The 25507-nt window shown below is 43.7% G+C and overlaps 1 protein-coding gene across 2 annotated transcripts in view; it reads left to right on the top strand.

Moving 5' to 3' along the window:
* PDGFD (platelet derived growth factor D) overlaps positions 1–25507 on the top strand; it is a 227689-nt gene that overhangs the window by 181797 nt on the left and 20385 nt on the right. For both annotated transcript variants that reach the window (XM_047692878.1, XM_047692877.1), the window contains exons 4-5: positions 17023–17085; positions 19515–19713. In XM_047692878.1, coding sequence (XP_047548834.1) covers positions 17023–17085; positions 19515–19713 — 262 coding nt within the window. The remainder of the gene's footprint in view (positions 1–17022; positions 17086–19514; positions 19714–25507) is intronic.

The following is a 25507-nucleotide window of genomic DNA, read 5'->3' as shown; positions in this document are numbered from 1 at the left end:
GAGTCATCCTAAATGACAAAAAGTTTCTTCTGGCTTCTTCCACGTCAGCTGCAGAGAGAGCAGAGTAAATGCAGTTCCGTGTCTGTGTATCAAGACTTGTGTATCATTTCATATAAAATAGGTTTTCTTTTACAGATGATTTATTTTAAATGCCAGTGATTTTTCCTGGAGGGAACTGATATTGGGACAAGAAATAGTGTTTTGCAAACACATCTAGTATGAGATTACTTCTCTCTTCATTCCTCTGCTCTGTGGACTATTTCTACCTTTTTGAAATATAAATATAAATATTACTGAGATAATACCAGGGGACGTGTTACGAGAAGTGAACACTGGACTGCACTATCTTTTGGAGCAGAACACAGGCTGGGATGAACTTGGAGGTAGCACCCAGATTCAGGGTGAACACACACCTCACTCCCGCCCTGGACCAGGAGTACCGCTGCGTCCGGCTGTCTTCCGAGTGGGGTCCACCGACTCCCTATGTGCATCACAGGGGACAACCACTGACCCTTCCAGGGCGGCCAGTTGCCTCTGAAAGCAAGATGATTTTCCTTCGCTTCTCCAGCACTGACAGAATTGGGCCAGACTTCAGCGGCTATTGGAAGGGTACCCTAGAGGAGGGCCACTGGTGAATTTGGGGAAGAAGACAATGAGAGACCAGAAATCACTCCGGATGTCTGCGGAGCTATTTAGAGAAGGTGTCTCATTTCTAAAAGCTTGTGCTAGACTGGGAAACAGCTTTGACGAGGCACCAGGAGACGCTGGCTCTTGTTCTGGCTTTCTCAGGAGTTTGGGGTGCCCCCATGAGAAAACAATTGCTTTGGACACTTACTCCTGAGATAGTCAGGGTTTGCCGAGTTACACCGCACTAACAACAAATGACTAACACTGAAATGGCAGTGGCTTACAAAAACAAAGGTTGGCTTCCCAGTCACGTTTCGTGTAAGTTCCTAATCCCCAGCCACAGGCTCCTTGCAGCCTCCCCATCTGGGAGACGTCCCCGTCAGGGACGCACGGCAGAGGGAAAAGAGCGATGGCAGAACCACACAATGTGTTTCAAAGCTTCTCCTCCCCTTCAGCTGGCGAAAGCAAGCCGCATGGCCAAGCCGGCCTTCAAGGGAGCAGGAAATATGCCGTCCCCATGAGGAGGGTAACGGCAGAAGCCCTGAGAAGATGAACCCGGTAGACGGGGCACCTCCGTGCCTAGAAGCCGAAGGCATTGGGCGGTGGTTTGCAAAGTTATGAGTTACAAGTTATTAATTTGTAAGTTACAAATAGCAATAATCAGTTTGGACATAGAGGGGGTTTTTACCTTTTTATTTATTTGAGAGAAAGAAAGAGAGAGCATGAGCAGGGGGAGCAGCAAAGGGAGAAGCAGGCTCCCACTGAGCAGGGAGCTGGACAAGGGGCCCAATCCCAGGACCTTGATATCGATCGTGACCTGAGCTGAAGGCAGACGCCTAACCAGCTAAGCCATCCAGGCACCCCGTGGACCTAGAGAGGTTTCACCAGAAGATAGGAGATGGTATGAATTAGTGGTCTGCATATGCATGTCTAGTTTTTGTCTTTAAATTCCTTCAACTGTTTTAAAACAAGTTCTTGCCCTTTTGAAATGTTTTGTTTGCTAATGTGCAGAATGCATGAATAACAGTCCTTTGCATGTGGGTAGTGACTTAGAGTGGGGAAAATACTTATGCATACCTGTGTTCCTGGGTCCTCTGGTCTCACGTGACCAAACTGACCATGTTTGGTTTGTTGGCTCTGTTTTTCCAGTGCCTAGAACAGTCTAGCACTCAGTAATTTCCTGGAGGGTGGGGTAGAACTCCTTTTGTAGGGAGACTATTGGAGTTAGTTAAGGGGCCAGGAGGAGTGTTCCATCCTGTAGGAAAAAGTCCAAGAAGACACAGCCCCCTGCCCAGTGGTTGCAGAAAAGCCCGATCAGGAAATCTCCCCTGAGAAGATGCAAACTGTTACTTTATCGAACGTATCGCGCCCATACCCAGCCCACCGGGTGGTGGAAAGAGATTGAAATGAGATGAGGAATGTTAAGTCTTCCTGAAAATTTCAAAATCTCTGTGCCCACCTTAGGTGAAGAAAGGCCAGGCCGCTGTAGTCTGGATGGATCAACGTTTTTTCAGTGTTTTTCCAAGAAAAGGAATATGCAAATGTGTGATGTCTTAGCCTTTCTAGAACAGCATTCCATATGATGATCTCTTAAATATCCAGAACATTCCTTTAAGATAGAAATTACTGGTACGTCCATGCTTGGATAAGAATATTGAGGCACAGAGAACCTAAGTCCTTGGTTTTCTCCAGCGGGTCCGTGGTGGCGTTCACAAGGGAGCCCGACAGCCCCTCTCGGAACTTGGAACATCTTTGCAGAAGGGTTAAAGGAACGTAGCCATTTTTTCAGCAGAAAGGTAACACATTGGAAAGACCATACTAGTTTTGGAAGGAATGCAGTGAATGTCTGCGTGGGCTAGTTAGTTTCACATGAGTTATCTGATTTAATGCTCAGCTACCCCTGTGGGGAATAAAAAGGGTATTTTGTCCCCATTTTACAAATCAGGACTCTCAAGTGTGGAGCATTTACCTTGCCCAAGGTCACACAGCCGGTGTTCCATGTGGAATTCGATTCTGAGTGCTCGGTCTCCAAAGCCACTGTGTATGAATCTCCTCTAACCAGCCAAAAATGTTGCCATCCTTTTCCGGCAAGGGGAATAGCAAAGGAAGCTCAGAGCTCCCCAGGTTTCATTTAAAGGCACGGGGTCTGCTTTTATTTTGTTTGCTCTTAGAGATCCTCTGATGGGAACCCTCGAGGGCTATTTGTATCCTAGATCTTTACGGTCCCTGCTGGGTGGAGAGATAGCTTTCAGTAATCCCACCAAATCAGTCCCCCACTGACCGACCTCGGGGGTCATCATAAAGTGCTTAAGGATTTCTCATCTGTCGAATCTTCTCATCAGGCAAACATTCAAACTTTTCTTCGAAGAAGAAAGGTAATTTTGTACCCTGCTGAGAAATGAGATAGAACTCAATTGTATTTGAGGATGCTATAATCATTTTAGGGATTTAATTACCAGAATAAAGGAAGGACTCTTAATTCTAAGGTTGCCTTAGAAGATTATGGACATTCCAGAAAGGGTTCCAAACCAACAGCACTGAATTTCTTGGTTTCAGTTTTTTCAACTGCTCTCATCTCTCAGAAGAGTGAAGCGTTGTTTACTGTGTGTTTTCTAGGGACTCTGTGATGCTGCTTAAGACCACAGAATGCACGCGGATGAGACACTTTCTCTTTTTCCTTGCATTTGCACACACAGAAAGGGAGGTGTGGGAGGGCAAGAGAGAGGCGGCTCCCTGTGGGGTAGCACACACTGTGTCCAGAGACCTGGACCCCAGACACAAGCTGGGCCAGTGATACTGACGCTTGACCTTTCGGGAGCTCGGTTTCCTTGTGCTGCAGACAAAGTGTGGTCAGAATGGAAGCCCCCTGAGAGCAGCAACCTTAGTGTTCTTTTCTGTATCTCCAGCACTATGAACTGTTAGAAATAGTGGAGTTCTTGGAATGCCTGGTGAACGAATGATTAAATACCACAGTCTCCTCCCGCCAAATGCTCAGTGTGTCATCCACAACTCTCTGATCTGTCCTGCTCCTTCCTTTTCAGCTTCCTTTCTGTCCAGTGCTTTGGGTGCTGTGCTTAGTAGGTCCCAGCTCATGCCACTCTCTGCCTTTGAGCGCGCTGTCCCCTGACCTGTCCTCTCTCCCAACTGTCTAAAGCCCTGATTCTCAGTGAGGGCCAACTCCAGGGCCTCTTCTTCTGAGACCTTTCCCCAGCCCCCAGATGGACTTCAGGCATCCCTCCCTGTGGAGACCTGCGGGACTTTGTGAATGGCACTGGTGGAGCGTTCGCTCCTGAAGGTCTTGTACCCCTGTTGACTTATCCCACAGACGTCGATTCACACTCAGACGCACACCGGCCAGTAGGCTCAGGTTTATGGCCAGTCTCGTCACTCGTGGCTCACACAACCCCGTGGCTGTTCGTGCTTTCATTTCACTAGTACTTACCCGATGCCTGTTCATTAACAGATGCTGTCGCAGGTACAGGGGCTGAGCTCTGTCAAAGCTACAAGTCCATGAGACCAGTTCACCTGATGGGGAGCCCCTAAGAAAAAGTAAATAATGTTCATGTAAGTTGCTGACATGAAAGGGAGAGAAGAGAGTAGGGAATTAGAACTGATCTGGACGAGGGAGCCCCTCGGGGCTGTTGGACATGTTGCCTGTCTGTGCCTTGCCCGGGGCTTAACACAGTGAGCTCTACCCTGTGGTCATTCAAAAGTCTTGGTCACAGCATGACCAGAACTTTGAACCTAGAGATCTGTTAGCGCTCTTCTGTCTCCAAACTGTGCTGCTGAGATTTAAATGGATATAAGGTGCGTAAGATATCAGGCGTGCTAAAATAAATCCAGACGCAGCGAATGCCTGGGCCAGTCCTCGGGCCTGAGCAGCAAGGCGGTCGGCTCTGATGTCTCCCAGTCCTGTGGAGCAGAGCACCCAGTCACCCAACCCCTCGAGTATTTTCCCTTTGACTGTGGAATGCGTTCTTCTTTTAATTTTTCTGGCCGTGAAAATTACCTTTATAATTATATTTGGCTTAGATGACTGCAGCCACGAATTTGCATTCTCTCAGTACACAGCATAGGATAATACAAAAAAAAAAAAAAAAAAAGACAGCAAGAAGCTGAGGAGAGCCAACTAGGATTAAAATTTTGCTGTTGCAAAGCCTCGGGCTCTCACGAACGCTGCTGGTGAATATTGCTAATGTAATCACAGGCAAAAGTAGAAGATGCTGCTAACGGATGATAACCACACGTCCAGAGGAACTGTAAAGGCCCATAAACATGAACGGCAAGGACTCAGATTGCGGGGTCTCTCACTTAAACCCCCCTTGCCCTTTTCGGAAGCGATTTTCCCAGCCACGAGGAACACGAGGAAAAAACTGTGTGGATTGTTGACTCCGGGGTCTGGATGAAGTTAAGTGGACAGAGGAGAGCATCAGTTCCCCGGAGGTCTCTTTCCCTGGTTTCACCACGGAGCCTGGTCACCGGATCGAGTTTTTCTTTGTGCAAAGCTTTCCCAGCTGACCAGAATGAATCCCACGACCTGGGGACCTGGGATTCAGCGCCAGCACGCTCCGCTGATGGGCTCGGACAGCAAGCCTGCTTTGGGGATCTGAACCCAGCGACCTGCTTTGATGAGCTGCTAGAGGCACAAGGAGTGGCAGGAGGAACTGTGAGGTCAAGAATGTGCTCGCCTCACCTTCTGTCAAGAGCGATGTGCAGGGAGAGGGGTGCACTCTTGTTTCAGACTTTACATTCACCAACCTGCGGGTTCCACCCCGGAACTGTGCCCAGAAATCCTTACAGTTAGGCCAAGAGAAAGGCTGGGTTTTGAATTAACAGTTAGTTCATGTCCACAGCCCCACGATATTCATGTGGCTATTGAATATGCATAGGGACAAAAGGTAATTACGATGGGCGGTCACTCTGTTCCAGCGTAGGGCTGAGGATGTCTAGGGAAAATGTGTTACCAATACACAAAGCCACCTCCCTAGGCAATATGCATAGTTATTTTCGTTTTTCAGTTTCTCATTTTTCATTTCATTCATTTTTAAAAGAAGGAACAGCTTTCTCAATGCTTTTGACTGACTTGTCCCTGATTCTCCCCTAAGATGTCCCTCTTTACCTAATAACCCTGTCATTTGCTGGATAACATTTCATGAGCCTTTTCTCCTGGCAGAGTGACAAGTTGTGTTAACTTTGGCTTTGTCTCTTAGACTTCAAATGGCATTTTCTCCTTAAAGTTAGGTCTTACTTAGAAGTTTTAATTATTAGTGGAATCATTTGAGTTCATAAAGGGAATGACTTTAGCATAGGGATTTTGGGGATATGGCCTTCATCTTCATAGTGTTCATAATTTCCAGATTTTCTAATATTTGTCATAATATAACTAGCTTTTAGCCAGGATGGAGGTAACCCATTTATATAACACCATCCGAATACAGAGAAACTCAGCAGTTTCTAGGAGTGTGCCTTTCAGCTCCATCATCCAATCAAAATGAAGTGATCTGTTGAATTTGGAGGGTGAGATAGTATTTCCTCCCTCAGCAATAGGAAGCAAACAGAAAGCAAAGAGAGTGATCACTCTGTACCAGGAAGTATGCTAAGTGTAAGGAAATGAAAATATGAATAATTCAGGTCAACCCTTCTTCTTTTCATTTCAAACTTGTAATTTTTCTAAGGTAGCAAACTCATCTCCTCAGCCATCCATTTTGTCTGGAGAGTGCAAATATCTTGAAGATTAGCTTAGCAGTATCTAAAGTACCATCTTTAATAATATTCAGGCTGCTGGTGAACCAAACCAAGTGTTCTTTTTTGAAACGCTCTTAAGAAATGTCTGAAAACCTTGTACTTAGCACAAATCAAGGGTGTGTGTTTGGCTTATCTAAGGACTCTTGGTGAATGAAAGGATGAGTCATTGTAGCAGCCAGGAAAGCGTGTGCAGATTCAGCCTCAAGTTCAGGTACCTGCAGAACGTCTTGATGACCGGCTCGCTTCCATGGGCAGGTTCCTCCCATATCCTCCAAGCTGCAGAAATGGATAAGAGCTGGAAGGCTTTCATGCAGTGCCTGGCAAGTCCTCTGTGCTCCCTGAAAGGCAGCTCTTGCTACAAAGTAATTAATCATAGAGTTTTCTTAATCCTAAACAATGTTATTGTGTTTATAAGAGCTCTTAACAACATTTAAACCTCCACCTAGGTTTCCAGCAACTCGATGAATAAAGACCACTGGCAATACTTTCTAGTTGAAAATTAAATGTTCATTTATCATTTGGTCCTTATGGAGCACAGCAGAAGCTACTAGCACAGTTGTATTTGTCAATTTGTAAATTTCTGTGCAGCCCCTCACTAAGATGTCCTTGTTTGGCTAACACAGAGTTAATTTAATCAGACTTCATGACCGTCTGTCTCTCCTCTCCAGGATCATTGCAGTTTCCTCAGGCTGTCGTCCGCAAATAATAATGGCAGTGGATCATCCTTTTCCTAACTAGACTCACTCTGTCTACAAACACACCTTGAACTCTAGCTCTGGGCTATGGCCCTCATGACGCCCTCTTTGAGTCGATGACCTCTTCTCTGCCTGCTGAAGGAACTTTCTTCCTTACCTGTTGGACTGGTATTTGCACTAATCTTTGCTTATCTTTTCTAACAACTTCCCAGACTAAGTTGGGTCTAAAGAAATTAGAAACTAACAAGTACAAGAAGTTCCTTATCTTATAACTTAAGAGGAAAAATGAACTTTCAAAAAAAAAAAAAACCAACTTTGCTTTAGCTTCAAGATTTCATGGGTGATTAGTGGATGAATCCTAGAAGATCTAAATTAAAACATTGTACTTTATAGTCAGTGATGGCTTAAAAAGTTGTGAAACGACCTCTTAAATCAGTGGAAATCTGCAAGTAGGTCTTACCTGTGGGGGCTATTTACAGTTAAAGGTATATTTATTTTATTAATATTTTATTTCCAGTCATAGTTGACTCATGTTCAGGGCTTCTTAGAGCTCTCAGAATATATGTTACTAATTTCGCAGGCAAATTCTCTGCCTTTGAAAGATGCTCTTTGAAAAAAAAAGAAAAGGAAAGAAAGAGGCTCTTTGATTCTTGTTCATTATCGATTTTGGAACTCTTGATATCCTTGTACTAAACATTGTTGCCAATAAAAGCTGACCTCCAGCCATGGCCTGTCCCATATTCCTTGTTATAGATCTGATTGGATGATGAGCATGTAATGAAATATACTTGTAAAGGCTTGGTTGGATCACAGAGTTTGATGGAACCAAAGGGTTTTCAATTTTGGCATTATTCCGTAGACACCGAGCCATCGGTGTATCATTATTTGCATGTGCATTGGTTGGACTGCATGTCAGAAGTGCAGGTACTAGAGTACCAGGAGTCTTTGCTCTGAAGGATCTCCCCCATAGAGTGATCTCAGGGCCCAGGTCTACAAGGTCAGCATCATCTGAGTTTTCCTCTGTGGGTCATGAACGGAGTGTCTGGACAAACGAAGACTCACTTAGGGGACGAACGTTGACACGGCATTTGTTTGTTATCGTTTTACGAATCTGGACAAACCCCTCTGTGTCTTTCACATTTCTGTTTTTTTTTTTTTTTTATTTTACATTTAATTTTTTTATTTTTTCAGCATAACAGTATTCATTATTTTTGCACCACACCCAGTGCTCCATGCAATCCGTGCCCTCTACAATACCCACCACCTGGTGCCCCCAACCTCCCACCCCCCACCCCTTCAAAATTCTCAGATCGTTTTTCAGAGTCCATAGTCTCTCATGGTTCACCTCCCCTTCCAATTTCCCTCAACTCCCTTCTCCTCTCCATCTCCCCTTGTCCTCCATGCTATTTGTTATGCTCCACAAATAAGTGAAACCATATGATAATTGACTCTCTCTGCTTGACTTATTTCACTCAGCATAATCTCTTCCAGTCCCGTCCATGTTGCTACAAAACTTGGTCTTTCACATTTCTGAAGGAACACCTCGAAGCCTTCACTTAATCAAGAAGCCCAGCTCGACGTAGGAGCGGACTTCATTATTTTATTACCTGCCTCTGAAGAATGGACAAAAAACATCAAACAGAAGCAGAGTTTTCAAAGTGAAGGAAAATGCTCTGATAAAAGTCCCTCCAAACGTCACCCCACTAAGTCATTCTTGGTCAGTTAGACATTGTGTTGGGCAAAGCTTTTTAAAAATCTGTAAGTAAGTGCATACATTTTGTTTGAAGAGATGGACGGGCACATCCCTCTGAGCAAGAAGACTTTAAGGCTCATCTCCTCACATACCGCACAGTCACCTCGGATGGAGATGAACAGCCCTCCTCCGGGAGATCAGGGAACAATGATCCTAAATGTTGGGAACGGCGGCCTGGACAGCTGTCTCCAAGACTCCAAAGACAGTTGCTCCCAGCTCCACTGACGGGGCTCGGAGAGGGATTCACGCAGACACCCAGCGCCAGCACCCGGTGACTGACCGCCAATCAGCTTGCCGTGGCAGGGGCGTGAGTGGCTCATTGACCTGTTAGCGTGTTGTGTACTACCTCCCTCCGCAGTGGCCCCCAGGCGACTGACGACCAGGAAGGGTTATCTGGCCACAGCCTGTCTGCACGTGAAATCCCCAGTCAAGTCTGTCTTTCATAGTGAAGATTATTATGGAGAATTTTCATGAGCGATAGCGGCATCGTATCCGCAGCTCGATTTTCTTTCAGACTGTGAGTCTGTCCTCACATGAGGCAGGCACATGCCTATCGGATGCCGAGCTGATGGGTAACGGCATGTTTTCTTTTAAGACATCAGAAGTTGGTGTTGCCTTAACCGTGTTTTCGGTGGAGCCTAATGTGATGATTCTAGAACAATTCTTCATTGTCCCATCTTTGAACAATTCTCTCTAGTAATTCGTGAGAATTATTTCTACAAAAATGCTTTTATTTTCCATGGAATTTCCAGGGAATACATGGGTGACAACATGTCAGTCTAAGGATATAATGTAAGTCTTTAGGGGTAGGTGCTCCACACACTCCAGTCCATTTCTCTTTTCCATTTTTGTTTTAGAAATCATATGGTTTCACTCCTATGAAGGAATAGCGCAGGGGATCATAGGGGAAGAGGGAAAACTGGGAAGAATTCAGAGACGGAGACAAACCGTGAGAGACTCTGGACCAGGAAACAAACTGAGGGCTACAGGAGGAAGGGGGGTTGGGAGGGATGGGGTACAGGGTGATGGACATGAAGGAGGGCACGTGATGTGAGGGCACATGAGCCCTGCGCATTATACGCAACTATTGAATCATTAAACACTACATCAAAAACTGATGATGTACTATATGTCTAACTAAATAGAATTAAAAAAAGAAATTTATCAATTTCTTATTAACACTCGGTATGTATTATAAAAAGTCAAGGCCCTGTGAATAGACAAAGGGAAGAGAATGAAAGTGTGCGTCGTTCCATGTAGCAATGTGGTAAACGTAGTTTCAGTCTTGCTTCAGTCAGACATATGTACATTTTTCTAGTAGAATTAGGTGATTGAAACATACTCGTATAACCTTTTCGTGTGTAAGGTTTTATTTTAAGGATATTAACTGTTTATTATGTCTGTTACAAGTATAATTGTGCACTTATCTTTATGCTTTTAATTTTGTCTTAGTATTTGTTTTGGAATCATGCAACACTTAGTGTATATGAGGGGTGTCCATGTTGGTGCTCCCTGACTTGGCTAGCATGACTGACATAGCTAGCATGAGTGACGTAGCTAGCATGAGCACTGATGGTACTCTTTCTCCCGCACTTCAGTTACACAGGTACCATGTGTGTTTTCAGATGCTCTTAAGATGCTCTTTTTCCAGCTCCCCAACCTCCTAGTGAATAACTTTCCTCTCCCACAGATCAGACTTCCAGAACTAAGCTATTTAAAAAGCACAGATCTCAGAATCACATTTGTGTTTTCAAAATTAATTCAGATAGAGTGTAAGGGAGTGGGTTTTATTTCAAAATGCCAAATAATGAGTTTCACCACCAAAATATGATTATGGAGTGTTATAACATGAGGACATAAACTAAGAATAAAGTATTTTTAATGATGGAAATGAATTCTTACTAGACTAAGGCAGTGCTGACGATGATGCCTGTAATTAAAGGGTGACGTGTGCCATGGCTCCGTAGGCTGGAAACCATGCAACCAAGAGAGAACACTAGCTTCTTGGACTCCAGTCCTGACTCCAGTCATAATTAGTTCAGAGATGCTGGGCAGTCTCTCTGGCTCTCAGCCCCAGAGCATGCTCTCCTCTCAAGGGATGGCTTGGACCCTGAGATACGGTCCTAGTAATTCACCCACAGCTCCAAAGTGCAGCCCCTGCAGGAAGTGAGGGAATAGCAGCCTCTTTCCTTCAGGATGAAACAGGCTGCTGGGTAGACACAGGAGGTAAGGAAACAAAGCACGGATTGGTACCCGCTTCTTGGAGCTCACACATACTTCTCTCTCCTCGGAAGAATGGGACATAGCTCTTAAAGCACTTGATGGAGTTTGTTGTAATGAAACACAGAAATGTGTTTTTGTTAGATGGACTGTTTCAGTTTATGTTAAATGATTATTCAACGTTCTGTTTTAGCATTTAAGTCATGCTAAGGGCACTGCTCTGTGAAAAACACCCACAGTAACAGAGTCTGACTTTGAAAAAGCAAGTTGTCTACCCAGGATGATTCTAAAACTGTGCAGCGAGCTGTCTGACACCGGCCCCAACTGATCAGAACGAGCTCTGACTCTAGGGGGATGTGGATGAACGTCATCCCCGATAGTGCTCACTGAACCAGTGAGATCAGAGTGTGTACTCAAAACTCCAATGAGAATTTGGGGTAAAACATGTAAGAAATAAACAAGCACCCTGTATTCTAGGGCAAGCATTCTAAATGGGGAAGGAGATCATGAACAGTAGAACAAAAAGATCAATTCAGATCATCATAAATGTTTAAAGAAAATTAAGCAAATTAAGTGGCCAGGGTGGCAAAGAGTGCGGGTATTTTAAATAAAGTGTTTGAGGAGGGGTTCCCCACTGATGTGGTGTTTGAGCATAGAACTAAATGATGAGGAGCCAGTCACGTTTGGGGAAAGTGCATCACGGGCAGAGGGAATAGTAGCAGACTTAGATGGAAGGGGAGAGGCCAGGAGTGTTATTTGCTGTAAGAAGGCCAGTGTTAGTGGGAGTGCAGTTTTTGAGGAAGATAGAACATAACTCAGAGAGAGACGCTGGGGAGGAAACAAGGTGAGGTCAGATCATATAAGACCAGATCCTAAGTGTGATGGACAGCTATCAGAAGGATTTAAGCAGAAGAATGAAGTGATTTGATTTATACTTTAAAAGATACCAGTAGAAAAAAGTAGCCCCAAAATACACCCATGTATATACAGTTAATGAAGATTTGACAAAAAATCCAAGAATACTTCATGGGGAAAGATGCTCCATTCAATAAGTTGTGTTGGAAAAATTAGATATTCACATGTGAAAGAATGAAATTGGACCTGTATCTTTTTTTTATATATATTTATTTGTTTATTTGACAGAGAGCTAGAGAGAGAGCACAAGTAAGCAGAGCGGCAGGGAGAGGGTGAGAGAGAGAAGCAGGCTCTCTACTGAGCAGGGAGCCTGATGCAGGGCTCGATCCCAGGACCCTGGAATCATGACCCAAGCCGAAGGCAGCTGCCTAACCAACTGAGCCACCCGGGCACCCCTGGACCTGTATCTTAATACCACTCATGAACACCGACTCGATACAGAGTCGACTTCAATGTAAGACTTGAAACTGTAAAACTCCTACAAGAAAACAGAGGCAGAAAGCTCCTATACATTCGTTTTGGCAGTGACTTTTTTGGATATGGCATCAAAAGCAAAGGCAATAAATGAGCAGTGGGACTATGTCAAAGTATAAAATCTTTGACACAACAAAAGAGACAGCAGAATGGAAAGGCACCCGAGGGAATGGGAGAAAACATTTGCAAACCACACAACTGAAAAGAGATTAACATCTAAAATATATAAGGAACTCATACAATGCAATAGCAAAAAAACCCAAATAATCTGATTTAAAAATTGGCAGAGGACCTGGGTAGATTATTTTTTTAAAAGAAGACATATAAATGCTCAATGGGTGCATGAAAAGATGCTCAACATTACTAATCAGCAGGGAAACCCAAATCATAAACACAATGAGCTATCACCTTACACCTATTACAGTGACCAGTATCGAAAAGACAGAGATAACAAGTGTTGAAAAGGGAGTGGAGAAGAGGGAGCATTAATGCACTGTTGATGGGAATGCAGATAGATGAGTACAGGCCCTGGAGAAAACAGCACAGAGGTTCCTCAAGAAATTTAAAAAAAAAAAAAAATACAATCCAGCAATCCCACTTCTGGTTATGTAACCAAAAGAAACTCAGTCATGTAGTGGGGAGACTTTTACACCCGCACGTTCACAGTGTCATTCACCACAGCCAAGACACGGAAACAACCTAAGTGTTCATTGAACGGATGAAGAAAACGTGAGAGATGTAATTCCGCCTGAGAAAGAAGGAAATCCTGCATTTGTGACAACATGGATGGACCTTGAGGACCTTGAGGACATTAGACATTATACTAAGTAAAACAAGTCAGAAAAAGACAAAACCTGTATCTCACCTATATGTGTGCTCTTACAAAGAAGGGGGGAAAAGGTCAAACTCACAGGAACACACGAGTAGGGTACCTGTCAGGGGCAAGAAAGTAAGAAACTGGGAAGTGGTTGGTCAAAGGGTACAAACTTCCAGTGATAAGATCAAGAAGTTCTGGGCGTCTAATGCTGAGTACAGTGACTATAATTAACGATCTTGTTTATACACTTGAGAGTTGCTGAGAAAGAGTCGTTCTCAAATATTCTCACCACACACACGTGCACACAGTTGTAATTACGTGAAGTGATAGATGTGTTAACCAGCCTCATTTGGTAACCACTTAGCAAGTTACACGTATATCAGATTATTGTGTTGTTCACCTTCAATTTACCCAGTGTTGTCTGTCGGCGTCTTTTGTAAAGCCAGAAAAGACAAGAGCATGGTGGCTGCCATGTGGAGTGTGGACTCTGGAGACAATAGCAGCATTTAGAAGCTGGAGTCTGGGAGCCCCGCCAGTATCTCCAACGAGATTATGGTAGAGGAGATGCGAAATGCACGTGAAGGATAGATTTAGAAAGCAAATGGCTATGTTCCTTCCGATGCCAAGTTTGTCCTTTCGGGTCTAAATTCTGCAGTTCCGTCTTAGAAGGGGTATTTTTCCCTTTTTTAAAGCTCATTTTAAATGTGTCATTTATAAATAATGGCAAATTTTGAAATAACCTCAAAGAATGTTGGTTTATTTGAAAAGTCTATTAGTCATGTTGCCAAGAGAAGATAAATTTACTTTTTATCTGGACTTAACGAAATCCTCTGGCATTGGTGCCTATTAAAGTTTCTAAGCAGACAGTGAAGAAACGAAAAGTTCTTTGTGTAACATTTGTCTGGGTGCATGTGCACAAAGGCCCTTTATGCTTAAAAATGCTTAACAAAGGGGCGCCTGGGTGGCTCAGTGGGTTAAAGCCTCTGCCTTCGGCTCGGGTCATGGTCCCGGGGTCCTGGGATCGAGCCCCGCGTCGGGCTCTCTGCTCAGTGGGGAGCCTGCTTCCTCCTCTCTCTCTCTCTGCCTGCCTCTCTGCCTACTTGTGATCTCTGTCTGTAAAATGAATAAATAAAATCTTTAAAAAAAATGCTTAACAAAACACTTTAACCCTATATCTGTGCAAGAAAACGAAGTAAATCGTAGTCACGGAATTTAGTAAGTGTAGATGTAAAATCTAAATCGCTAAGAGTACTTCAGGTGATATCCTCATAGAACCTTCCACCGATACTCTGCTGTACGTCTTTCCTGCTTTTCTTTTACCTTCCCTCTGGACCCTGTTTCATCCAAGCCAGCTGCGAGGATGTGAAAGACCAGCACACAGTGCGTACTGAGAAGTGTGCTCAGGTGGCCCTGAAAATTGGTTTTCTAATCATTAAAATGAAGAGTTTGCATGAGATAATACTACAGTTGTTTCCAGGTCCACGATTTTGAGATCGTCCCTCTTCTGATTTCACACATGACCAACATGATCCATCACTTGCCTCCTTGCCATCACTGTGCTGGAGGTTCTCAGACCTGCATCCCGTGTGCTGCTCTCCCTCACGGGGTCCTCTCCTAGAGCAGACGGCGTCCTGAGCATCAGTAGCTGGATAAAGCACGGGCACCTCAGATGCGCCGTACCCAGCATGACTCATTGATTTTCCCCAATAGCTTCCTTTCCTTACATGTTCCTCACATTTGTCTAGACGTCTGTCTCTCTTGGAGTCTTCTATCCCACCTCTCTCGCAAGCAGCCATCTACTTACTCCTCTCCTTACCTGAGTGTACAAGACTCAGCTCCAGGGTCACAGTCTTCATGAAATTTTCCCATGCCCATTTCCTCCCGGGTAAATTTCCTACTGCCTTCGTTGTTGTCTCCAGCAAACCAGAATGATAGCACACGCATGAGTTCACTGCAGGAGCTCTTTACCTGGGTATGGATATGTTGACATTTTGAACTCCTCGAGGGGGAGGTAGAGTTTCTCAGTTCCTTGTGATTCTAGTATCAGCTTAGAATGCATCATGCAGTTGGTGACGAGCCAGTATGAAACTGAATGAGTGAAATGAAAATTCTAGGATGTGAGGACTGCTCATGGGGTTGTCCTACCGGCATAGGCCCTCCCGCCATCAGTTCCTTCACAACATGGAAAGCTGGTGGCTCTATGGCCCAGTGTCACCTGTTCTCCTGCTTATGAAGATTTCTGTCAATGCCAGTCTTCATTTGTGTTCACCCATCCTTTTGCTGGGGGAATTCACCATTCGGTGTGTGGAGACCAATGTTCTCTTTCTTTCTTATCTTTCCTGAGGTAGAGATGAGAAAAATGATGTCTTGCCAGTTTTTAACAGATCATTTTTCGAACCCCACATTTGACTTAGTTCTATCTCAGTAAACAACGAAATTTTTTTAACACAGACATTTATATATAAAGCAGTCTCATCATGAGCAATTAACAAATGCACTTGCAGCTCCTCAAAATGTTAATGAAATTAAGACCTGATACTTAGCTTCATTCGGTAAGTATACTTGGGTAAATAAGGGGCCAGATTTGAAAATCTGAATTTTTCTCAGCATCGTCTTAAAACACATCCTACTCCCTGGCTTGGCTGGAAGGCTTTAACCAAGTTGAGTGGTTTTAGCAGGGTCAAGAAGCCATCTGTGACATGTGAAAATGGTAGAAATCAGCTTTTTCTTCCCATTATGTTTTTTTTTTAGATTTTATTTATTTGACAGAGAGAGATCACAAGTAGGCAGAGAGGTTGAGAGAGAGGGAGAGAGAGAGAGAGAAGAGAAAGAAGGCTCCCCACCCAGCAGAGCGCCCAATGCGGGGCTCGATCCCAGGACCCTGAGATCCTGACCTGAGCTGAAGGCAGAGGCTTAACCCACTGAGCCACCCAGGCGGCCCCCCCCCCATTATGTTTTAAAGCTACTGGTGCTGGAGTAATTAACAAGAAACACACACAAAATGGAGAAAAATTCACCTTTTAAGAGAAGTTCTTCTTCTGAGATCCATTGCTACCACAGATCCTTCAAGGCTTCCCTGAGATAACTTTCTCGGGTCTGCCCTTTTTCCTTCTTTCTTTGAGTGGGTAGTACTTTCCCATTCCATGGCCATCGTCTTCCCACTGCCACTCTTCCTGGTGTGTCCTCACAGAGTCAAGAATAACTCTTTGCTGCTGAATTTGTCTTTGAAAAGATCACTGATATTAGAGACCAGCTCAGGAAGCAGGACTGAACCTGATGCAGAACTAGTTCAAGCCAAATAAATATCAATATGGATAATGGCCATTATTACTCTTTATTAAGGACCTAATTAAGTGCTAGTTATAATTACATAATTAGTGCATTTAGTTAGTTCTCAAAACTACTCTCTAATTTAAGCATTCCATACCAGCCTTTTACAGATGGATTGCAGAGGCTGGGTAGAGTACCTGAGGTCACCCAGTGGGCAGATGGCCGACTTAAAATGTGAACTCCGGTCTGCACATTTTCCATTTCACCAGGACTTAGGAGTAAATGTGATCGTACCCATTATGTCCATAAATGTGCATGTCTTGAATGTGAAGGGTTCTTGAGGAGATAGGCTGAAGACAAATGGTGAACTGTCCAGCAAGAATGTAGCCTTATTTCTGTTGTCACTTAGTGGGAAGAAGATTCCGATGGCTGAGATATAGAAACTGTGCACGTAATGAATTGCACAGAGGTTTGACTGACTCACACGGATGTTTCTTGCCTTCTAGGAAGATTTCCAACCCGCAGCAGCCTCAGAGACCAACTGGGAGTCAGTCACAAGCTCTATCTCAGTAAGTAATTTGCTTTTCTGTTGCCAGAGAAAAAAAGCTGATGGAGAAGCTGAGCTCAACCCCAGCATCAGCTGCATGAAGGACTTAGGGCTTTACTCGCAATCATGATGTGTCCTTCCATTTCTTTGACGGTTACAGCAGGCTTTGTCACATGCCCTTTCCCCCTCTCTTCAAAAAGGTTCTCAGGAAATGCCAGCACCCATTGTAGGAACACAGGCTAGACAATGACTTCAGTATCTATCAGTTTCAAAGTAGAATGTTCCAACTAGACAACTGTCCAGACATATCAAACATAGCAAACTGGTCCATGAACCCAAGTTCCAGTGGGGAATTTTGAAATAGTGTTTTAAATATTTCAGGGGAAGCTATTAACCTTTGTGTTTTTAAGGATCTTTGCAGATGTGAAAAATCCCGGTGTTTACAGTAAGATAACTTAAGTGCAAACCAGGCATGTGTTCTGTTGGACCTCGAAGTAAAACATAACTTACCCCAAAACTATAAAATGGTTCGTGCTCTCCATTTTTTCTTCCACGTTTAGTCATTTCTCAGTATTCTACTTCTCTTTGTTCAGAAAGATGAGACCTTGTTTTCACCAGTCCTCCTATAGGTAGCACGTAGATAGCAAGGAGATACAAGATGATAAACGTAGGTGTTCACTAGAAGGTCAAGAGCATGGAGAAAGCTTGCCCATGGGTCTGACAGCATCCATGTGGCTGAGTTAGAATGGAATTTTTTTTCAAGTAATATTCCATCCTTTGCTCTCTGGGGGATTTTTAAAGAAATTCCTTCAGAGGGCAGGGTTTCCTTAGTGATGGATTCTGTGACTAATTCACCTGGTGTGTCCGCTGGACTAGAACAACATGGCCTGATCAAGAGGTCAGTGATGTTTCTAATGGTGATATGAAGAGACTCTTATTTGTTCTCAACAGCCCCAAACCTCTACATAAAGCATATTTTGTTTTTGTGGAAAGTGGCTTCTAGTTTTCTGAGCATTTTTTTTTTCTTTTACAAATTGTTATTTTAAAGCCATTCAGTTAGCTTTAGAATGGATTTTTATAGATAACGAAAGCTGAATGAGATCAGGTCTACAGGACTGTGAAAAGAGGCATGCCCAGTTAGTTCTTTCTCACAAAAATAGTTTTTAAATAATTACAATAAATAATAATTTATAGTAATAATAAAAATGATTTTTAATAATAATAATAATAAAAGCCCTTCCCCATTCCCTTTCCCTACCAGGCATATTTGAAAACTGCTTTTAAGGCACATGCAGGTGGGTTAATGCTTTTGCCACAGAAGGACCACCTGAAAGCAGGCTGGCATCCATCTCTGGCTTCTGGACCTTTGGACCTCAAATGGTTAACCAGAGAGAAACCCTGAGCTGAAAGTGAGGGTGCGAAATGTGGGCTTTGCCATCTGAAACGCTGTGGCACGTAGTGGTTCTTGTTAGGGCTCTGCCTGAAGTCCCAGGAACGCAAGTGCGTTAATTCCCCTTTCCCGGAGCAGGAGGAGATATTTGCCCGTGAGGGATCCTATTTGTTTGGCAGTTTCTTGAAAGACCTTTTGAAACCCTTTGTGGCTCTGTGCTTTCTATTTCCTTGTTATGGGTCATGAATTTGTACAGAGATGTTTGAATCATGGCTCATTGGCCTCTAGATTATCCAAGGGGTAGTGAAGTAAGGGCTTGGGAACTTACGTGGGGACGTAGTGCACGGAATCCCTCCCAAACTTTCAGTGTGTTGCATGCCCCATTTAAAGAATATTTCTGAGAGAATTTTAAGGACAGCTGGGATCGTGAGCAAGCATCAGCCCTTTTAAAAATACATATATGTATGCTTCCCATGAGGATCTCCCAGTCTTGGTTGAGAGCAGGTTTCATGACTAATTGTCCTTGTTGATACCCAGTAAATAAGCTGGTGAACGTGACAGATTTTATCAGATTTTCTCCAGAGGAGATTCGAGCCCTGCTCACATGACCCCTGCGATGTGAGGTGACCCGTAAAGAGGAGACACGGAGGCCAAACATGGTGGGAGAGAGTGGATTATGGAAGCAGTTCACAATTTAGATTCTAATGATTTTTTGTGAACGCAGATATGGATGCTTTGGGAGCTTGACCCAGGACATGGGATGATGTAATTTGGATATTGCCACTGAGTCGATATCTTCTTTAATGATTATATTTCAGATGTACTGGAGGTTTTGTGATCTGCCTGGTTTTGATTTGCAAAAATGTGAATGACTATCCTTTACCAATTAATTGCTCTTATTTAAGAACATGGCAGAACTATGGTAGCTTGAGCATGATATCTATACGTAGACTGTCTCATGATCAGAAGCCTGTTTATGTTCCTTCCGTACAGTTGTATGACTATTGTATTTCGTAGCGATGGACCTTCTCTGAGTACACTGAGCTGTATGTCACCCTTAGGGGGTATCCTATCACTCTCCATCAGTAACGGACCCCACCCTCACGGCGGATGCCCTGGACAAGACAGTCGCAGAGTTTGATACTGTGGAAGACCTACTCAAGCACTTCAATCCAGAGTCATGGCAGGAAGACCTTGAGAATCTCTATTTGGACACTCCCCATTATCGGGGCAGGTCCTACCACGACAGGAAGTCAAAAGGTAAGAGACAGACCCTTGGCGGTTCTTCCTGAGCACATAAGACCACTGATAGTAACTCTCAGTGAGGACTAAACTTGCAATATATGTAACTCACTAAAATCAGAGGATTACTGCCAGTCTTGTCCCATATCTCTCCGACAGCACCTTCAGATGAGGTTCTGGGTTTATCACAAACTGTTTTGTTTGTACGGGACTAAGAAAGAGCGAGAAGAAACCTTGTAAAATCATCTGGACCAGCTTCTTACATCTTGGCAAGTAAGGTATTATTAGCCTCGCTGTCTTTGGAAGGAAGCGTGTTGGTACAAGCTGTGTGGCCTGTGGGCAGTAGAGAGGAGATGAGCATCATGGTCTCTCGCCTCTAGGGCCAGTGTCCATGTGGTGGTCTGCTGGGCCTCTCCAACAGATGTGAATGTTGATTTAGCTCAGGACTCAATGATGGTAGGATAGGCTCCTGGGAAAGCAGTGGTCAGAACTCTTTGGAAGCTTTCACGTTTTCCCATTCAGCGTCTATATTCTTGAACGGTTTTACGAAGGTCTACTGTATGCTTGGTGCCCTGGAGGCTTCTTAGGACGTATATGTCCGAGAGAAGACAGAAGGAAGGCATGGGATGACTTGGAGGGGGGTGTGTGGGCATGCGTTCCACTGGAAGTTTCAGGCAAATATCATGAGGGGAGGAGAGAGGAGCACTCACAAGAAAACATCTTGAGTTAAAACAATAATACTGAAAGTTGCAAAAAATGAATATTTTACTCATACGTCTGAGCAATAGGATCTGAGATGAGGGTGTTTCTTTGCATGTTTAAATTAATAGTGAAATATCTTGTAATGAATGAATGTAGAAACTATAATTTCTAGCCCTTTTCATTCTTGCTTTATTTGCTAAAATATAACATTGAAATTTTCACTAAAAGTCTCGTGAGGCTCGTTTGCACCACAGCTGTGAAGGTGTTTTGCTAACATAGAGCTTGTTTCCTACATTTTATAATGTCAGGGGCGCTTTGAGGAACAGTGAACTTGGCCTGCTCTGGTAGAAAATGCTTGTGTCCGTAAGCGTGAGCTGTTAGAGCATTTGTCCTGGAATGACTAATTAGTTAGCTCCTGCTTGGGTCTGCAGCTTATGACTCAGGTCTGGAACTTTATCTACTTAAAACGCACAGTGAAGGGGTGGACAGGGAGTCCCTGGTGTCCTTGACATCCTGGAGATACGCCGTAGGCAGATCACCGGAGCTCTCAAACAGAGTCTCCCCGGGTCTCAGGCTGGATTCAACTCAGACAAGAAATTGCTTTTCTGTAGTGTTGCTGTCTTTAGGTCTCTACTTACATCAACTTGAAGGAAAGTAAAAGATTCACAGTGTTTTGAAAACCCCAGAAAAACAGGAAAAGATGGTAATGGACAAAGAAATGAAATACTCTGACTCTTTCATATCTTCCGTACGATAGCTACTTGAGGAGAAATTCTGCTTGGCATCTATCATTTGGATTTTTAAAATGAAAAAAATCACCTAAATCCATTACTTTCTTTCCCCCAGAACTTATGTTGAGTTGGAGGCAGAGCATTCGGGTTCGAATCCTAACTCTGCCGTTTACAGGTGTTGTGAAGGTCCAGCAAGTCGCTGGTCTTCCTGTGCCTCCGTTTCTTCTGGCAACGTGTGTGATTACATCTACCTCGGATGGTCATTAGTAGGGCCATCGAGAGCCCCTGCATGTAGTACTTGTGCAAGAAACACCAGCTAGCTCTGGCTACTGAGAATTCCGGAATATGTTTGCATTGCTGTACTGGCGAAGCCTTCCTTGTCCTTCATCCTCTCCCCCTGAAACCCGCCACTTCAGACAGAGTCTGGAGTCCTCGGGGTGCCACGGCCTTCCTATGCCTAGTACTGCAGTTAACTTTATCTTGGTGTCTTCTGTAAGGCAGTGTGAGATCCTAGGACCTCCAGGTCCGAGTAGTAAGTCAGCTGGGGAACGGCAGGAAGCCGCGGGCGCCTGGTCCCAGCCACACTGACTCCCGGCCTCTGAGGGCGGGCTGAGCTGTCGGTGCTGTTTTACAGCCCGTGGGAGACTGAGATCCATCCTGAGTGCAGCCAACGCTGAGGGCCATGGTGTTAGACATTGTTCATCTGTATCTCGGGCTCTCGGCACGGCCTCCGTGAATGTGTGTGGAATTAAAGATATTAATAATCCAGCAGGAGCATTTATCCAAAGTTTGCAGAAACCTGCCCCATAAGACTGTAGCTTATTAAGAATGCCTTTGGTCCTGACAGAGCCTCACAAGAACACTCAAGGTGACATTCCACGTAGTCCTGACGGAGTCAACACTTCTTTCTCTGGTTGGCTTGGGTTCCATTTCTTAATCTCTTGTTTAGAATGGCCCTAAGGCGGGTCTGTACTGTTTCTGGAAGCCCGGGCCAGTGTCCACGGTCCCTGCGCTTGTATAAACGTGCTGACTTCATTGTTTATCATTCCGCGCCTGCCATACCACCTGCATGCCTGTCTCACACACGAGGACAAGTCCAGTTTAATGTCTCAGCTGTCACCGTCAGCTTTTCAAACTCAAGAAGTACAAACTCATGGTTTCTGATCTGTTGTATAAGGAAGGGAGCAGTGAATGCAGAGTGGGGACAGAAACATAGTTACAGATAATGGAGGTCTGTTGGATGGCTAATAAAAGAGTGAACTTTGTAGGATCCTAAAAAAATTTCCTCTTGTCAGTATGATAATTCTTTAATGTTGTAAAAAGCAAATATTGGTTATGGATAGCTGTTGAATATCCATTCCTCTGATTTGTCCAGATGGATCAAAGGGACATTTTTCATGATATCAAAGACCAGGATTCTAAGATGACCCTCCAATGTGAACGTACAAACACAGAGTCTTATAAATGCTAAAATATAACACAAACACACTGGGTGCGGAATGTTTGTAACGAGGTAGGGATAGTACCTATTTCAAATTAAATTGTATGCTTCGATTTTAGTTTTTGTTTGAAAGCGGATTTGGTGACAGGGAGATTCAAGGTCTTTCTAGGAAGAGTCTTGTACATGGAGAGCAAGAGGTCAATGATGTTTGGGGAAAAGAGGGAGAGAAAAGGGACGATAACCTCGCCACATATTGGAGCCAGAACTTCAGCACATAAGGTCGACTTTTTAAAAATTTGCAAATAAAAGATAAGCTCAGACTTGTGTATCACAGCTTCTGGACTGAAGATAACACTACAAGCCCATGTATCCCATGTTCAGTTTCTTAAGGGATATGGAGAAAGGGGTGACAAGGATTATCAAAATTTGTCCATAAGTATAGTTCCAAAACTCAGTTTTTACCAATAATTTCAACGTCATACTTTCACTGAAAGTTGCCAAAAAGTTAAAAAAAAATCAAGTTCAAGTTGCATTTACTTTTTCTGATGACTCTGCTAATGATAAAAAACACTTGCACATAATTAGGTAAAAAGATACATGGCTCTTCTGGAAACGATAATCATCCCAAGAGCATGGCGGCCTAAACGAAACCACACTGTGATTTCTTTACAGCACAGTCCTGTGAATTTAGGGGCAGCACAACTTTATTCACCTTCATAACTGATCTTGGATATCTTTAACTTAAGAAATGATCAGCCTTTCACTCTACTAGAGTGGGGGACTCATTGAGATGCCGTTTATGGTCATTAACAATGTAAATGAGATCTGTTGGGTTTTGTTTTTGTTTTTGTTTTATTTTTAACTTATTCCAGAAGAACTTGACTTTCCCCAAACATTTTGTGTCATAGGAAAAAAATCCCACAAATTAGAACAAGGGAGAAGCCTGTTTTCACAGCATCGGTGTTGGCCTTCAACTATGGATACAGTTTTTTGAGCATTCCAACCTAATAGTTTTGAACGACAATTTTACTTACCACAAGTAAATGCTTCCCCAAAGGGTTGCTTTTTTTTAATGCGTGTGCCAGAATACATGTGCACTCCTCTTTTAAAAAAAATCAGCATTTCTACATTAAGTGGAATAAACATATTGATATTAAATTGATTCTAAATGATAGGGTTTGAAATATGTTAATTTTTTCAAGATTATGTCTATTTACGAGACAGAGAGAGACAGCGAGTGAGGGAACACAAGCAGGGGCAGAAGGAGAGGGAAAAGCAGTCTTTCCACTGAGCAGGGAGCACAAAATGGGGCTCAATCCTGGGACTCCAGAATCATCACCCCAGCCGAAGGCAGACACTTAACCAGCTAAGCCCCCCAAGTGTCCCTGAAATATGTGATTTTTACAGACTCTAAATGGTTGGGGGTTCTAACCCTGGGACAGTTAGTAACCCATTTGAGAGGCTCTGATACCAATTCTGTGATTTCTCACATGACATTATTTTGCTCTAAGATCTAAGCCACTTCTTAATTTGAAGATGATCTGTGGGTGAGCAGCTAGCCTAGAATCTGAGGGTTCAGTGACATAAATATGTTTAAGATCAAAATGTTTGACTTGGTTCTGAATTCTCCCAGGTCAAAATACTTCTGATTTTTAAGTTTGTCATTTATTGCCATTTCTTTGTCATGCCCTTTTCTACAAACTAGGACAATCAAGTTTTGTTCTTTCAAACATGATTTCGAATGAGGGAAATAATTTCATAACATATTAAGTCGTGAACGTAGTCTAGAACGGGTTGAAGCCATCACGAGACGAACATCCTCACTTCGCCTATTTGCTATCTGGTAGCAACTTGCCTTTGGCTAACACTAGTGATGAATCCTGTCAGTCTGGAGATAACATCCCCTGTAACTATCTCTGTGTCAATTAAATGAGGTACAGGGGACAATAAATCAAAACGGATTTATTTTTCTAATTTCTGAGGTTGAAAGAGGGTCGGTTTCCTTGAACTTGCTGAACCATGTCTATGCCCCAAGTAAAAGCCGTCGTTATCTGTATGAAAATTGTCTTCCACAAATTTGATGGAATGAGAGCAGGATGGAATGAGGATGCGGCAGCAGGAAAAGCATGGACTCTTGTCGTCAAGTACACTTGCAATAAAATTCTAACTCACATCTGAAGAACAGTGGCCTCGGGGAGTCACTTGTAGGCCCCTGGGTGGCCGCGTTCTGCCCTTTGCTGGACGACTCTAGTTACAACCACTTTGCAAAGCTGTGCTAGGATGAACAAGAGAGACTCTCTAACACGGGCCCCCGGCAAGTTACAGCTACTACTGTTACTTAGGTAAAACGGCACAGAACCAAGATATTTCTGTGAACTCTTCCGCTTTCTTCCCTGGAGGGCAGTCAGATAACATCGCTAATCTGGAGAGCCTCCTACCGAGCATCCAAATATTGTCAGGTTTAAGGATCTGTAAAATCAGTACACTCCTTACAAGTTTACAAACTAATTGGCAAGTACTAAACTTTTCTAGGATACTGTTTACCCAGAAACTTTTCTGTCTTGTTAGATGTTTCCTTTGAAAAGCACTTTTTTTTTAGAGTGCAGCCACTGTTGATGACCCGTAGGACTTGTAAGTATCTGGATTCCCCACTCCGTTTGCCAGAAAGCCTTAAGGAAAGCCGCATTTTTGTTGATCACGTTGTGTGTATCTGTTTGGGCTCACGTAAAAGCTTTGAAGGAAATCTCCGTGCGGGGACAAGGATTTTGGTCCTTTTCCTCCTGGCGCCTCGCTTTCCTCCTACATGATGAGGTTGTCCACCTTTGTGTGTACCCTGACCCCCTTTCATCACCTGTTACCCCCTCCCATGAGAGCACATTGACTGGAAAACATTTAATGGTGGAGAACAGTAGGTAACTTTGGTGTCTGGGGTGACATG

The sequence above is a fragment of the Lutra lutra genome, chromosome 10, assembly GCF_902655055.1.
Source record: "Lutra lutra chromosome 10, mLutLut1.2, whole genome shotgun sequence".
Taxonomy (NCBI): Eukaryota; Metazoa; Chordata; class Mammalia; order Carnivora; family Mustelidae; genus Lutra; species Lutra lutra.
This window is presented reverse-complemented; position numbering and strand designations above follow the sequence as displayed.